The sequence below is a fragment of the Cuculus canorus genome, chromosome 2 (genome assembly GCF_017976375.1).
Source record: "Cuculus canorus isolate bCucCan1 chromosome 2, bCucCan1.pri, whole genome shotgun sequence".
NCBI classification, from domain to species: domain Eukaryota; kingdom Metazoa; phylum Chordata; class Aves; order Cuculiformes; family Cuculidae; genus Cuculus; species Cuculus canorus.
In genome coordinates, this window is record NC_071402.1 from 146,167,595 (window position 1) to 146,181,411 (window position 13,817).

The 13,817-nt window shown below is 39.1% G+C and overlaps 1 protein-coding gene across 14 annotated transcripts in view; it reads right to left on the reverse strand.

The window, feature by feature from the left end:
• The window catches only part of PARD3 (par-3 family cell polarity regulator), a 448,147-nt gene that overhangs the window by 286,617 nt on the left and 147,713 nt on the right, over positions 1-13,817 (reverse strand). For all 14 annotated transcript variants that reach the window (XM_054058316.1, XM_054058308.1, XM_054058313.1 and 11 more), the window contains one exon: positions 10,283-10,463. In XM_054058316.1, the coding sequence (XP_053914291.1) occupies positions 10,283-10,463 (181 nt within the window). The remainder of the gene's footprint in view (positions 1-10,282; positions 10,464-13,817) is intronic.

Below are 13,817 nucleotides of genomic sequence, written 5' to 3' on the forward strand. Positions count from 1 at the left end.
ACACACAGTTTCGGATATACTCTTGAGCTACCACAAGAAATATGCAGACCAAGCTGTGATAAGCAAACATCTAGGCACATTTGCAGCTGCAATTTCATTGAAACTTTTTCACCCTTCACTTTTTGGGGCTACGTTTTGAAACAGTCTCGTTTCCTCTTCTTTCCCTCCATTACTGCTCACACATGACTTCTCCTCCTCTTCTTCCTCCTCTGGCTCCTGGAGACAGCCCTGTTCATCATGGAGCCACTGCTCTGGCAAGCCCCTCTCCCCAAACCCTCAGCTACACACCCGCACCTCTGGTCATTGCTGAAGTGCAAACTAGAAATACTATCTCAGTACCAGCAGTAACTCCAAATAGATTTCTCCCTGCCCTTGTGGGTAAAACAAAGGAAAAATGCTTATTTCCCTGTAATGTTATGTTTTAAGCAACACAGCAAAGAGCTATGGTAAAACAGAATTACGGGAAGACTTTGTCCGCTTATGTTTTATTATTTTAAAGGCGAACTAAAACAGACGTAGAGGTAAATCATCTACGTGTACTATACTCACAGAAATATTGCCCACTACGTCAAATGAGAGCAGTAACTTTATTTACTCACTTAATGGATCTTTCTCATGGATAAATTTCGCACAGTTCATTTGAAAAAGCAGTTTCATAATTTTTCCACCACAGGACTCCTAGGGAGCCCTTCATTTTTATTTATTTTTCGATGAGTCAAGAGCCCAACTAAAATTTTAAATAAAACATGAAGAGACTTTACTGTGCAAGACCCTTCAGATGGAAATTATCATGAAAGGCAGGCAGTGCTTGACCTAAAATCCTTCTGTCTTCTAATGAAAGCCTTAAATAACACATCTTAAAATGGGTTGGAATAGAAGAAGCTAACGTCATTTTTATATTTGGTGGAGGAAGTTTTCATATGCAGATAACATTTCTGAGATTTTGGTTCCAAAAAGCCCAAAAGCAGAGATATCGAGAGGGGACTTAGCAAAAGCCATGGGAATGATAATTTGTACATCACACTGTCATATACTTCAGAACTGGTCATCTGTTTCTCTCTCATCAATGGAGATTGGCCAGTGCAGCTAATCTGAGCCATACTCCATCTCATCCTGAACTAAGCTATAAAACAGGTCAGATTAACTCACCGTAAGTGTCCATTCCTCTCCAGGAATAAGAAACCTGACTGCCTTGAGTATTCAGCTCAGATGCAGTACTTGAAGTCTGTTGGTATTAATCTCATACATTGTGTCAGCCCAGCAACTGCCACGACTCCCAATTTTTCCTCCAGTTGTGAACAGTGCTCTACAGGGACCTGAATTAAATTCAACTTCTTTAGATAAGGTTTTAACAGTTGACCAAATTTTGCTTTGAGAAGCTTAGTCCCAGCTCATACACAATTTCCAAAAGCTAACAGGATAGCTTGATAAGACAGTCTTTGTACAGCCCTTTACGGCACGCATGCAAGTACAAGTAAAAATATCTTATCTTAACCTAAGCACAGCTTTCTGCTTTTGTTTGTAAACCCACATAGTCCCCAACTCCCTTCCCACATAGACAATCACTTCCAGTTTCTATAAATCCAAAGATGTTGACAGAATCAATTACCTAGATCCATAATGGAGGCAAGAAACAGACTAGAAACACAGCCCAAGTTCACGTCCACCTCTAATCCCAAACAGCCAAGCTATACCATCAGCTCGAGTGGTGAAAGCTCCCCCAGTGAGGTGGCCACTATCTGACAAAAGAAGACCCTGCCTGCAGACCAGTCAGGGACACTGAGCTGCACTGAACGAAGCTGAGCCAACCGGAGAGCAGGCGGTAGGGTTGTGCCTCAGCTCATCTCAAACCAGGATCAAGGACTCAAGCCAGGCTTGTCACCTCCACATTATCCTGAGTCAAAAGCTCTGTAAAAAAGTTCTGGTAAATAGATATGCTTGATTCTCATGCGGAATGCTTAATTCACCCCTGACATGAACCAACAGCATTTCTGGAGATGAAGGTCAACTTCCTTACACAATTCATTTAAGATTACAATGAGGTAGGTAGGGGAAAGATCAAATTTTCTCTTTTTATAAGTATTAAATAAGGCAATAAATTAATGGAAAGTTATTTCTCATCCTCTACTTTATTTCTGTATCATCTTGCAATCCTTTTCAGTACACGAGAGAGTAAATAAAAAACAAACTAAAAAACAAGCCTATTCAACTAGCAGCCATCTGTCCCTGTTTCATCCCCTTAAAAAGAACATGTCAGAAGACAGAATTTAAAGCAACTTTCTCCCAGTAACCACCAAAAAGAGATGGTCTCACTCCAAAACACATCCCCGCCTGAAAAGAGAATATGTGAGTTCACGTGCTGCAAATGCAATAAAGATGAGAGCAAGAAGATTCCTTGTGAATTAAGAACAAACACAAACAGTGCTCTCACTGAAGAACAAGTTCAGCCTAATTAAGGATATACTTTAAGCATAAGGATATATCTTAAGCATTTAAGGATATACTTTAAGCATAACATCTTACAGCCTTGGACTTCTTGTCAAAAGCAGCCACCTGCCTGTTGGGGTGCAGGGTGGGTGGGGGTTCAGCTGCAAGCATTAAGCTGTTGCATCAAACACAGCACGACCCTGCAGACAGCACGGCACAGAGCCCCCAGCCCCACCACACTCTTCACTAGCCGTACAACACCCTTCCACTAAGATTACCCCTCTTAGGACTGAGTGAATGGTTAAATACATTTGACAAACTCTCCATCCTCTCCTGTAGGCAAGCTGTCTGCAACTAATTGATGTTAGTAGTCCAGTCACCTCAGAGATCAACGCTGTTGGTTCAAAGCAAAGCAAAACACAACCAGGATACAAGGTTACTCTCACAGACTAGTAGTTCTGGATATTAAGGATGTCTTGCATCATGCTTTTGATCACATTTCAGAATAAGTACCTATAAATAATGCACAAGGATTTTAGAAAATATTGGGACAAAAAAAAAAAAGAAGTGTATTATGCACACATGCCCCCACAAAGTAAAAAAAAAAATCCACAGGGTAGTTGCCTGTACTGTAAAAAAGCATTTCAGATTCCTACCCATTTCAGATTCCCTACCCATTTCAGATTCAGGTTTCTTTTCCTTTACTGTACTCCTTCTTGTTTGCTTACAATAACATTGTTATATAGTAATATTCTTGAAATAATAAGAAATAGAGGAGTAATCAAGAAATTATGTATAGAAAGAGTTATTACATTTATTGATACATGTATGAGGACACTCTTTCAATAAACAAACAGATTTATCATAATGGGATTAAACCCATGATGTGACAAGACAATGGACTTGTGCAGCTCTGTCATGTTTGATTGGATAAAATGGCATAACATTTTTAAATACATAAAAATACAGATCCCATAAAGGAAAAAGGTACCTTTCATTTCATGAAGGGGAAAACAAAACCCAGCAACACCATCACCACCATGCATGCATATCGAAACATGCTCAGAATACAGCTGTGATTTCCATAATAGCTTCTTGTTCAAGTGATCATTAAATCTATTTAAGATGTCAAATTTAGACTAATATTCAAACCTGACTTCTTAAACTATTCAAATTCAATACTTCACATCTTCATAACCCTTCCTTATTATCTTTTCTGTACTACATGCTCTACCTATGGTAAAAATACAACCAGGTACCAGATACAGTACTCTCTTTTTATTACTGTTTATTATCAGCATTCAAAGATAGAAGCCCTCATCTTATTGAATGATATCTTGAAATGCCCCATGATTACTTAGGCTTCCTCTAGAAAATCCAGTAAGCTCTAAAATTCTTTACTTTATTGGTTGCAGGGATTTTTTAATCATACTAGAAGCTACAGTATTTTGCTTGATGGTATGCTTAGAAGATTGAAGATATTAAAGGTTAATTTAGAAACTTAAGCAGTTTAAAACCCATTTGTTTTCACAAATGTGTCACAGCCTCATCAAAAACACATGGTTTTTAAATTGCTCAGCAATCCCAAATTAACAGCAGAGCACTACACTTGGGGAAAACACCAACTGGAGATCACTCAAGTCAGAACTGTGCTGTAGAAAGAACAAATTTAGCCTCGTGGAAGAAAGCAGCACCTGGTACTGATTTTTTGATTCAATAACTCTGGCTTTAAAACAATCACATCCTTGATAGAGCTACAGGAATAAATGTGATAAGAATTCCTGAACAGCAAGAGCACCAGAAGGTGAAGAAACAGACTTTGCTGAATCTTTTTCTCAAACCCCTATGTATAAGAAACCTTCCTTATTCAGCTGTCAACAGCTTGATGCAAGCCTCAGTTCAAGGTTCCGGTCTTATTATCCAACAGGGTAAAGGAAATATCTGAGAAACTGACAAGCAAGTAAAAGTGAGAATGATGGTTAGAAACTCTTTTGGAGTTCATTCCTGGAACTGCAATGAAACAATGGGCACCTGAACACTGGCTAGTCATCAATAAAGGTTTCTGACCAAGAAGACCCACTGTAGAAAGCCGACCTGACCCAAAGCTCGGTGGAGTTACTGAGAAAACTCCCATTGACTTCAAGCAAGCATTAATAAAGCCACAACTTTCATGATAATGTGGATGACTTTCTCTACATTTTTTTAAGCAGCTATTTAACCCTAGATATAACTTCATCTGAGAAAGCTCCAAACATCTGGGTTTTGATGAACCCATCTTTCCCTTCCTCCCTCTTCTAATCTCCTGCTTCCTTACTTCTTCAACACTTGAAAATGACTTTATTTCCATATATAAAGCCGACTTGCAGCTAAGGAGTGAAAGAGAAACAAACAAGAATGAAAAAGTTTCTAATGTCCATATGTAGGAAAGAGTGCTGAAACCATCATCATTTTTGAAACCAGAACAAATATGAACTCACCTTTGTTCTTTGCTAACATACTAACATGCAATGCTCCAATGCTTTAAACAAAGGCACTTAGAAATATTAACAAATTAATTCTCAGAATATGCATTTGGGACTCTAGATAAATACTTGTATCAAATCAGTGAAGTGCCATATTTAAAACAGCAATTTGAAAGTACTTGAAATTCACACTTATTTATGCACTCACACCTTTTACTGGTTTGCTCAGTATTGGGGGTTTTTAACACTTGAATTGTGAGATGCTAAGAAAAGGCACATGCATATTTACATTGGATGCAAGAAGTGGCTCACCCGTGGCTACAAAGCAACCTAATGCCCAGGAACAGGACAGTTCTGCCACCACCAGTCAGTTCACTTGTGTTACAGCACAGCGCAAGACAGCGCTCAGCAGCCACAGAGCACTGTTCTGAATCATTCCCAGAGACTTGTTTGTTACATTAGGTGTAAAAACATTTTTTTAGGCCTACAGGATACATAAAATGGCTTTTTTTCCAGGAAATGCCAACTGCCCTTCTCTTAACTGACATGAGAACAAGAAAAAAAAAAATCTATTTGAAGATTTGGACCCTATCACTTTTTACCTTTTCTTAACAAAGTAAATCAATCTGTCCAATGCTTGGTTATAGTCTTGTTGCTCTCTTTCAGCTCCTTCCAACTTGTTTACAATTTCTCCAAGTCTGGCACCACAACTGGTCACTCCAGCTTAAAGACACCTGCTCACCGCTACTTCAGGGAGCCCACAACAGCATTTATTTGCCTTTGATCCATTGAAGGAAGAGCATAATGTCTGGATGCAGTATAATAATTCACTATAATGTCCAGATCCTCTCACAGTACTCTATACTTAGCTCTTTCAAAAGTATTGCCTCGAAAATTACTTCTTCCTTTCTAGATGCAGTGGCTGTGCACATGTCACTGACTTCAAAACAGTTTATAAATGTATGAAGTGAACACTGAACTGAAACCTTGACATCCAAAGTGCTTGAAAACCCATCTTAGTTTTTCATGCAATGCTCTACATTCCAGTTCAGATTTATTAAAATACTGAACAGTCCTTAACCTAAGAGAGCCCTCAGGGACAATACTTGATATGTCCTACTAATTTGTCAGTGAACTACTAAAAACTACTCAGAAAGCACAGAGAGATCCACAAATTCAAAGGCAAGCAAGGTCGTGAAAGTTTGCATGTGTGCTCTTACCTGTGAGGAATAAATTTGTGCTGATGGCAGGGTAAGAACACACATGCACGTGGGGAACCTTTCAGCAACAGTCATGCTGCTGGGTAAGCAAAGATGCGAAGCTGCAGCAAGTTCTTTGCTCCTCTGTGCTTTTAGTACATCTTCACAGCCAGCTATGTACTTGCTTCATAATATTCTTATCTAGATGAATCTTTTTTTTCATAGTCTCCTCCTGTGACCAGAATATGAAACTGATACCAAGAGTCCTATTAAGCTATATGATACAGATCACCTGAGCAAATACCTCACTGGAGTGCACCATTTTCTGCTTAGCTCTTAGTAATTTGTTAGACTCCTCTCGCGAGCATCTTGGGCAGATGCTCATCCTCTAGCCTTTAGGAGAACCTTACAATTATTCCATATCTCATTCTTAAGGAACTGATGCACCTACCAAGGACATCCTGAGAACAAAAGCAGCAAACTTGTAAAAGGCACAGTCAGCTGCTCTGTGTTCCACTACTAAAAAACAGTATAAACCATGCTGGGAAGCTGTGCAACCACAACATGCTGGCACAACTGTCAGCTAAATACCTCACTGCAAACATCATTTGCTTTTACAAATAAGAGCTTCATTTATGTTCATTCAGTTGTATTTGGAGTTACAGAATTACACCATAGCTTTGAAGGCTGGATGAGATCTTTGGAGGTCATTTTGTCCAACCCCTCCACACAAAACAGAATGAGCTAGGTCAGGTTGCCCAGAGCCACATTCAGTCAAGTTCTGCCCATCTTCAAGAATGGAGTTGCCACAAGTTCTCTGAGCAGCCTCTTTCGCTCTTGAGGTGAATACTCTTTTCCTAATATCTAACTGGCATTCCCCTTGTTGCAATTTGTGTTTATTGCTTACAGCAGTAACATGCCCACGTGAGAAGAGTCTGGCTTAATCTTCTCAACACCCTCCCATTAGACAGCTAAAGAAAGAAACATCTCCCAGTCCCCTTACTCTTTTCTACTTTGGGTCATAAAACAAAACCAATCAACCAAGCAAAAGTAATCAAGTCCTCTAAAGCTCTCTCAACACATTTTTCCAAATAATTTTATATATTCAAAATTCTTTTTAACTGTAAATGCTGAAATAGTCAGAGAGACATGTAACATATAATCACACCGAGAACTAAGATCACCCTTGGTTATACAACAGAGCTAAATAACTTAAAAGGAAAATCAGACAAAGAGATGACCCTTTTCACAATATCTCATGTAGCTGGAAAGGGATTTTATTTACAATATTTAAATGCAGTACTGTGAAACAAACAACTTGGTTCACAGGCAGTGCACCCGCTGCTGAACTGTCACCGCCTGACATCCTGTCTTATCTGCCAAACTGCTCATTAGGTTTGGCAATTTTCACCTGCGCCTCCAGTTTATATTTCAGCAGGGAATAAACATCAGTCTGCTTTAACAATCTTCTGCAATGAGCTCCCAACCTCTTCCCAGAAAGCAGGCAGACACACACAGAAAACGTCTTGTGTACTGTATGCTTAGGAAAAAAAAAATTGCAGCTTGGCTGATGAAACACAACAAGAGTAAGTTTAACTTGGGCAATAGAACAGCAGTAAAAGAAAAAGAGCTAGGTAAGAAACACAAATAAATCAACTGCTTGTATGGATGAACTGTGTTTTCAGATTGCAAAACAAAATAGGAGGTATGGGCCAGCCTCATTTTTGCTTCCACATTTAGATGTGAATATTCAATTGGACACACACCCACACCCCCCATGTACAAAGTACAGGCTGTGTTTGTGCATGGGAAAAGAGGGAATTCAGATGAATACTACTTTTCCAGCTGGACCTGATCTAGCTAACCTTTCCCTTGCTGGGAGAGGAGCGATGGCATGATCTATAAACAAACAAAAGGGGTAGCATGGCAACCAGAACAAAGAGAGGAAAATCTCAGCAGGCCCTTAAACCCCAGCCTAATGTGCTGAGATGCTGCCTCGGATTGGAGACTGCTCTGTACCCCTCGGGTGCAGGTGAGTGGTAGCAGAATGGCACAAAGCTACGCTTCTGCAAGCGAACTAAGAAACAGAGCCCAGCTTGTGAGCAAAAAGCACCAGAAATGTAAAACAAAATGTCTAAAACGCTATAAACCAATTTCAGACGGAATACTGTTTTTCATTTGTTAGAAGTAAAATATTCACCGCCAACCCTGCAATTAGCTAGAAAATTACAATAATTACAGCAATTTTGTATCCCATCTCCAATCCAATTAATAGATATATGACCTTGTCAACATGTAATAATCAGGATCTGCATCTACCACAAAACTGGATGGGTTTTATTTGCTGAATAGAACTTACACAGTAAGAAGATAATTATTTGAAATACTGAGAATACCATTTGTATGCTATGCTTCACTTCACAAGTTAGAAAGGAAATACAAAAGGGATATTATTTCCATTTTCAATGTATATTTAAATTAAATTCTTGAAATAGGTATCTTTAATAGGGGATAATATTACTGGACTGGGATTCTGTGCTTGTGATTTGGAACATTCAGAAACAAAATATATCCAACTGTCAACATTTTTTTTAAAAAGGAATTAGCTAGATAGAACATCTCTGATTTCTTACAACATATTTACAACAAATTGTTTCACTCATTTTATTGTTGCATGCTCATTTTATTGGCATAAAAAGTGCCAAAAGAGCTAGAAAATTCTTACTCACAGCTGCAAGTTTTCTGCATCTCTATAGACCTTTGTATTGTAGGGTCTCAAAGCATTTTTTTGTCATTTTAGCAATCAGTGAACTACCTAAGTATTCCATGTGTTTTCCAGAATGACACCAAAGATAAGTGAGCTGTCCAATACATCACTGAATTTTATCTGTCCTATGTGATTTTGATGCATTAACATCAATGTACCGTATAATACACCAGATAATCACACTACTAAGAAAATGTGTATGTATTTGTCTGCTCTACCTCTGCCCGAGGTGAGAACCCAGGAGGACAGCATTCTTGGCTTATGCATGGAAATGAGACTTGCATTTAGCAGTGTCAGACCCTAGTGACCTAGTGACAGCAGAATAGCAAGGTCCTGAAATTCCAGAATACTTCTTTATTCTGCAATTAAACTTTTAATTCTGGGTTATAATGAATTATAGTCATAGCTTGAAAACACATGTTTCCAAATTGACATAAGCTAATTGGTAAATATTGATTCCTTTACATTTACAGAACACACTCTGGTACAAAACTTCTCAAACTTCATAGAGTTGTAACTTTTCCATTTGCGTTTTACTTGATTACTTGAGCATAGGTTTTATCCATTAGAAGAACACCTACAAAGAAGTAACCTTTTAGGAATTACAAAGAGCTGTTTAAAACACCATATCTACAGAATATTGAAGGACTGACTGATAGTAAATTCTGCTAAGAAATTTGTAGAGCAGAGTCACTACTTCAAAAGTTCAATGAGCGAAATGACAGACACTACAGGTAAGAGGGCACAATGCTTTACCACACTGTCTTGTTTGCATGGTGCTTTTAACAACAATGAAAATTACACAATAACTTTTGGTGTGTGATTTTTCTTCTTAATGAGCTGAAACAGTCAAAGATCCTGCCTGAGCAAGAAATGTGATATATAAATCCTGCTTCATGGGTTTGCAACAAATGTTCCCCATGCCGATACAAACAAAACCAAGGGGTATTCCTCGCTATGGTTTATGTTTTTTAAAGAAGTATATTTTTGTAACACAGCAAATGCACATATCAGCAGATGTTTTTAGGGAGAGGTGACAAGCATAACCTAGCAACATTAACAGATTCAGTAGAAAGTGTCCCTATCTTTAGTTGCATTTTACCCTTTTCTTCATTAAATGGAATAACCTGGCAAACAGAAAAGTACACTGTGCAGCAACTGCATTTTGAAACTTCGCTGTGATTTTCAGCAATTTTAAACTGGCAGCATAGAAAGAGCTTATTGCTCCTAAAAGCAGTTTATAAATAATTTATTAAAACAGAAGGGTTTGTTTACTTGCATGCAACAAGCATTTAGGCAGTTTCTCAATTATGATCAGCTTTCAATAAGGACAGATAATGAATGATTATCCCAGCAGCATGAATGGGTAACAGCACTTGGCATCTTTGTAAATTAAGATGAAACACGTCGAGATACTATTTACTTACTTGCACGAAGAACTGAAGGGGTGACCTCAATTTCACTTGTTGCTTGGTAAGGCTGGAAGGCTGATGCTGCATTGGAGCCAAGCTCACTGCCAAAAATCTCTGGGCTTTGTGTGCCTGTTGAGCTGGCACTGGTGCCATCACCTCCATGGTGTGGATCTTGCTCATCAAACACAGCTACGAGCTGCAAATGAGAATTTAATTTTCTGTTAAAAAAAAACTTACAGTAACATCAAAGTGCCATTGTAGATCAGCATTTCACCATTTCTCCCCACCAAAGAGAAAGATACATCTATCAGCAGAGAGTCAGATCAATGCCTAGACACAAAATCATCAGTCCAAGGAAAGGCAGCCATTAATTGGGCAGTCCAAAGTGTCAACAGCTCTGATGGGACACAGAACCCATCACTGTGAACTGTAGAGTCAATGACACCAAGTAAGGAAAGGAAGGGTCACGCCTTCCCTGGCAAACCACTTCATCTTACCCAGCAAGGCAGAAAACTATGTGAGCACGGATAAATGCCTGTGCACTGGAATTTATCACCTTTGTTTTCATACCTCTATAGACATCATTACCACAAAGTCAAATCATGAGCAAAACCATATTTTTATAGAAGAAAAATATACAATAATAAATTATGTTAATACACGCTGAAAGCCACAGGCAAAACAAAAAGCCCCTCAAAAGTGTTAAAATCAATACAAGTTGTTATAGAAACATAGAATCAATAGGTTGGAAGGGATCCACTGGGTCATCGAGTCCAACCATTCCTAACACTCCCTAAACCATGCCCCTCAGCACCTTGTCCACCCGTCCCTTAAACACCTCCAGGGAAGGTGACTTGACCACCTCCCTGGGCAGCCTCTGCCAGTGCCCAATGACCCTCTCCATGAAAATTTTTTTCCTGACATCCAGCCTGAACCTCCCCTGGCAGAGCTTGAGGCAATTCCCCCTTGTCTTGTCTCCTGTCACTTGGGAGAAGAGACAAGCACCATCCTCTCCATAACCTCCTTTCAGGTAGTTGTAGAGAGCAATGAGGTCTCCCCTCAGCCTTCTCTTCTCAAGGCTAAACAACCCCAGCTGTCTCAGCCACTCCTCCTAAGACTTGTTCTCTAGCCCCCTCACCAGCTTCGTTGCTCTTTTCTGGACACACTCCAGAGCCTCAACATCCTTCTTGTGGGGAGAGGCCCAGAACTGAACACGGTAATCAAGATGTGGTCTCACCAGTGCCAAGTACAGGGGCAGAATAACCTCCCTGGACCTGCTGGTCACACCGTTTCTGATACAAGCCAAGATGCCATTGGCCTTCTTGGCCACCTGGGCACACTGCTGGCTCATGTTCAGTCGGATGTCAACCAACACCCCTAGGTCCTTCTCCTCTAGGCAGTTTTCTAGCCAGACTTCTCCTAGTCTGTAGCACTGTGTAGGGTTGTTGTGCCCCAAGTGCAGGACCCGGCATTTGGCCTTGTTAAACCCCATGCCATTGGTCTCAACCCAGTGGTCCAGCCTGTTCAGGTCCCTTTGCAGAGCCTCCCTACCCTCCAGCAGATCGATGCTTCCACCAGCTTAGTGTCATCCGCAAACTTGGTAAGTGTGCACTCAATGCCTTCATCCAGGTCATTGATACAGACACTGAACAGAGCTGGACCCCCCACTGAGCCCTGGGGGACACCACTTGTAACTGGCCACCAGCTGGAGTTAATTCCATTTACCATCTCTCCAGGCCCGGCCATCCAACTAGTTTTCAACCCAGGAGACTGTCCAGGCCAGAGGCGGACAGTTTCTGAAGCAGAATGGTGTGAAACTGTGTCAACAGCTTTACTGAAGTCCAAGAAGACTACATGCACAGCCTTTCCCTCATCCAGTAGTCGAGTCACTTTGTCATAGAAGGCGATCAGGTTAGTTTGGCAAGACCTGCCTTTCATGAACTCATGTTGACTGGGCCCGATCATCCGGTTCTCTTGCATGTGCTTCATGATAGCACTCAAGATCACCTGTTCCATGACTTTCCCCTATATATTAATCTATTCTCTATTAATACCATATAAGTTGTGAGCTTCTCTAGCAAAATTTCTTTTGAAAAATTTTTAGAGATACGTCTGTATTTGTTTGCAATCGAATTCTCCAAGACAAGCCTAAGAGCTCAAGACTAATTTGAAACTTGGACAAGTCAGTAATTTAATAAGAATTTACTAAATCTATGTTTACCACTGAAAGGGAAATAGGAAAAATGTCACAGTATTTTTCAGTAAATCTGAGATATTTCTCCTACCATGACTGAATGTTTTCACTTGAAACAAATAATTTATCCCAATTTATCTTCAGCGACCTACTGAAAGAGAAAAGGCCACCTCTTGAGCACATTTAATTTTAGAACCCAATTTTCAAGATGGGTAAAAAAGTTCTATGAGGAACAGCATTCAGCAGCCTATAAATTAAGATATAATGTAATATTTGAAAGACATTTCCAAGAAAGCATTACATCCTTCTATCCAAATTGGTAGGGTAAATGGAAAAAATCAACTTAAACCTATACTGACTGGTCTTTGCAAGTTGTTTATTTTGTTAGAACAACACTTAGTTTTACATAATTTAAAGGAAACAAAGCAGTTATCTTTTTTTTTTTTTTTTACAGTGAATTTGACATCATCTCATCCTACAGATTTTAATATTAGTCCCTTACTCACACCTAACTTACACAAACATCAATAAAAATATTGAAAACCACCACTATAAACCCAAGTGGAAACCATTCGGGAATTCAGCTTTATGAAAATACTTTCAGACATTAACTTTTTTTTAATGAGTAGTTTTGAAATTGCAAAGAGAGTAGCAAACTTCTGCCAATAATTCCATACTTAATGCAAATTTGGGCTCTGGCATGCACAAAACAGAAAGAATGAACTGGTAATAGCCAAAAAGTCCATGCTGTCTCCAGTGCTATTTGAAAGGTATGGAGCAGAAGGAAAACCAGGCTGCAGCTGCAGGCAGCTAGAATGCATTTTTACCATACAATTCATTATTTTATGCTTGAGAAATCTAGCCACAAGATAGCAACAAGAGAGACATGACAACATCTAAAATGTCAGTAGGTCAAGAATATTGGAAAATTAATTTTCTAACATGTTGTGAAATATCAATGCTTAGATAAATTGAAGGGTATTTCTAAAAAGCAGCACACTTTACTCACAACACTTTTCCGATCTGTTTTATAACAAGCTAATTACCAATCTCCAGCAACTGCAAATAAATTAATCCACAGAAGATGTGTAAGGTATTAGAACAAAACACAAACTATGCATTTAAAAATTCTAGGCATGAAACATCTAATCTTTTTCTCCTTTGCACAGCATGCATCAAGATAAATCCCTGAATTACATTCTTTTCCTTTGAGGCTGACTGAAAAATATTACTCAATGCATGCTGCTGCAAGTATTTTATATATTTTTAATATATATACATATATACACACACAAATATATATATAAAAAGGTACATGCATCTAAATCTCTATATATGTATGTTCTACCAAAAGTT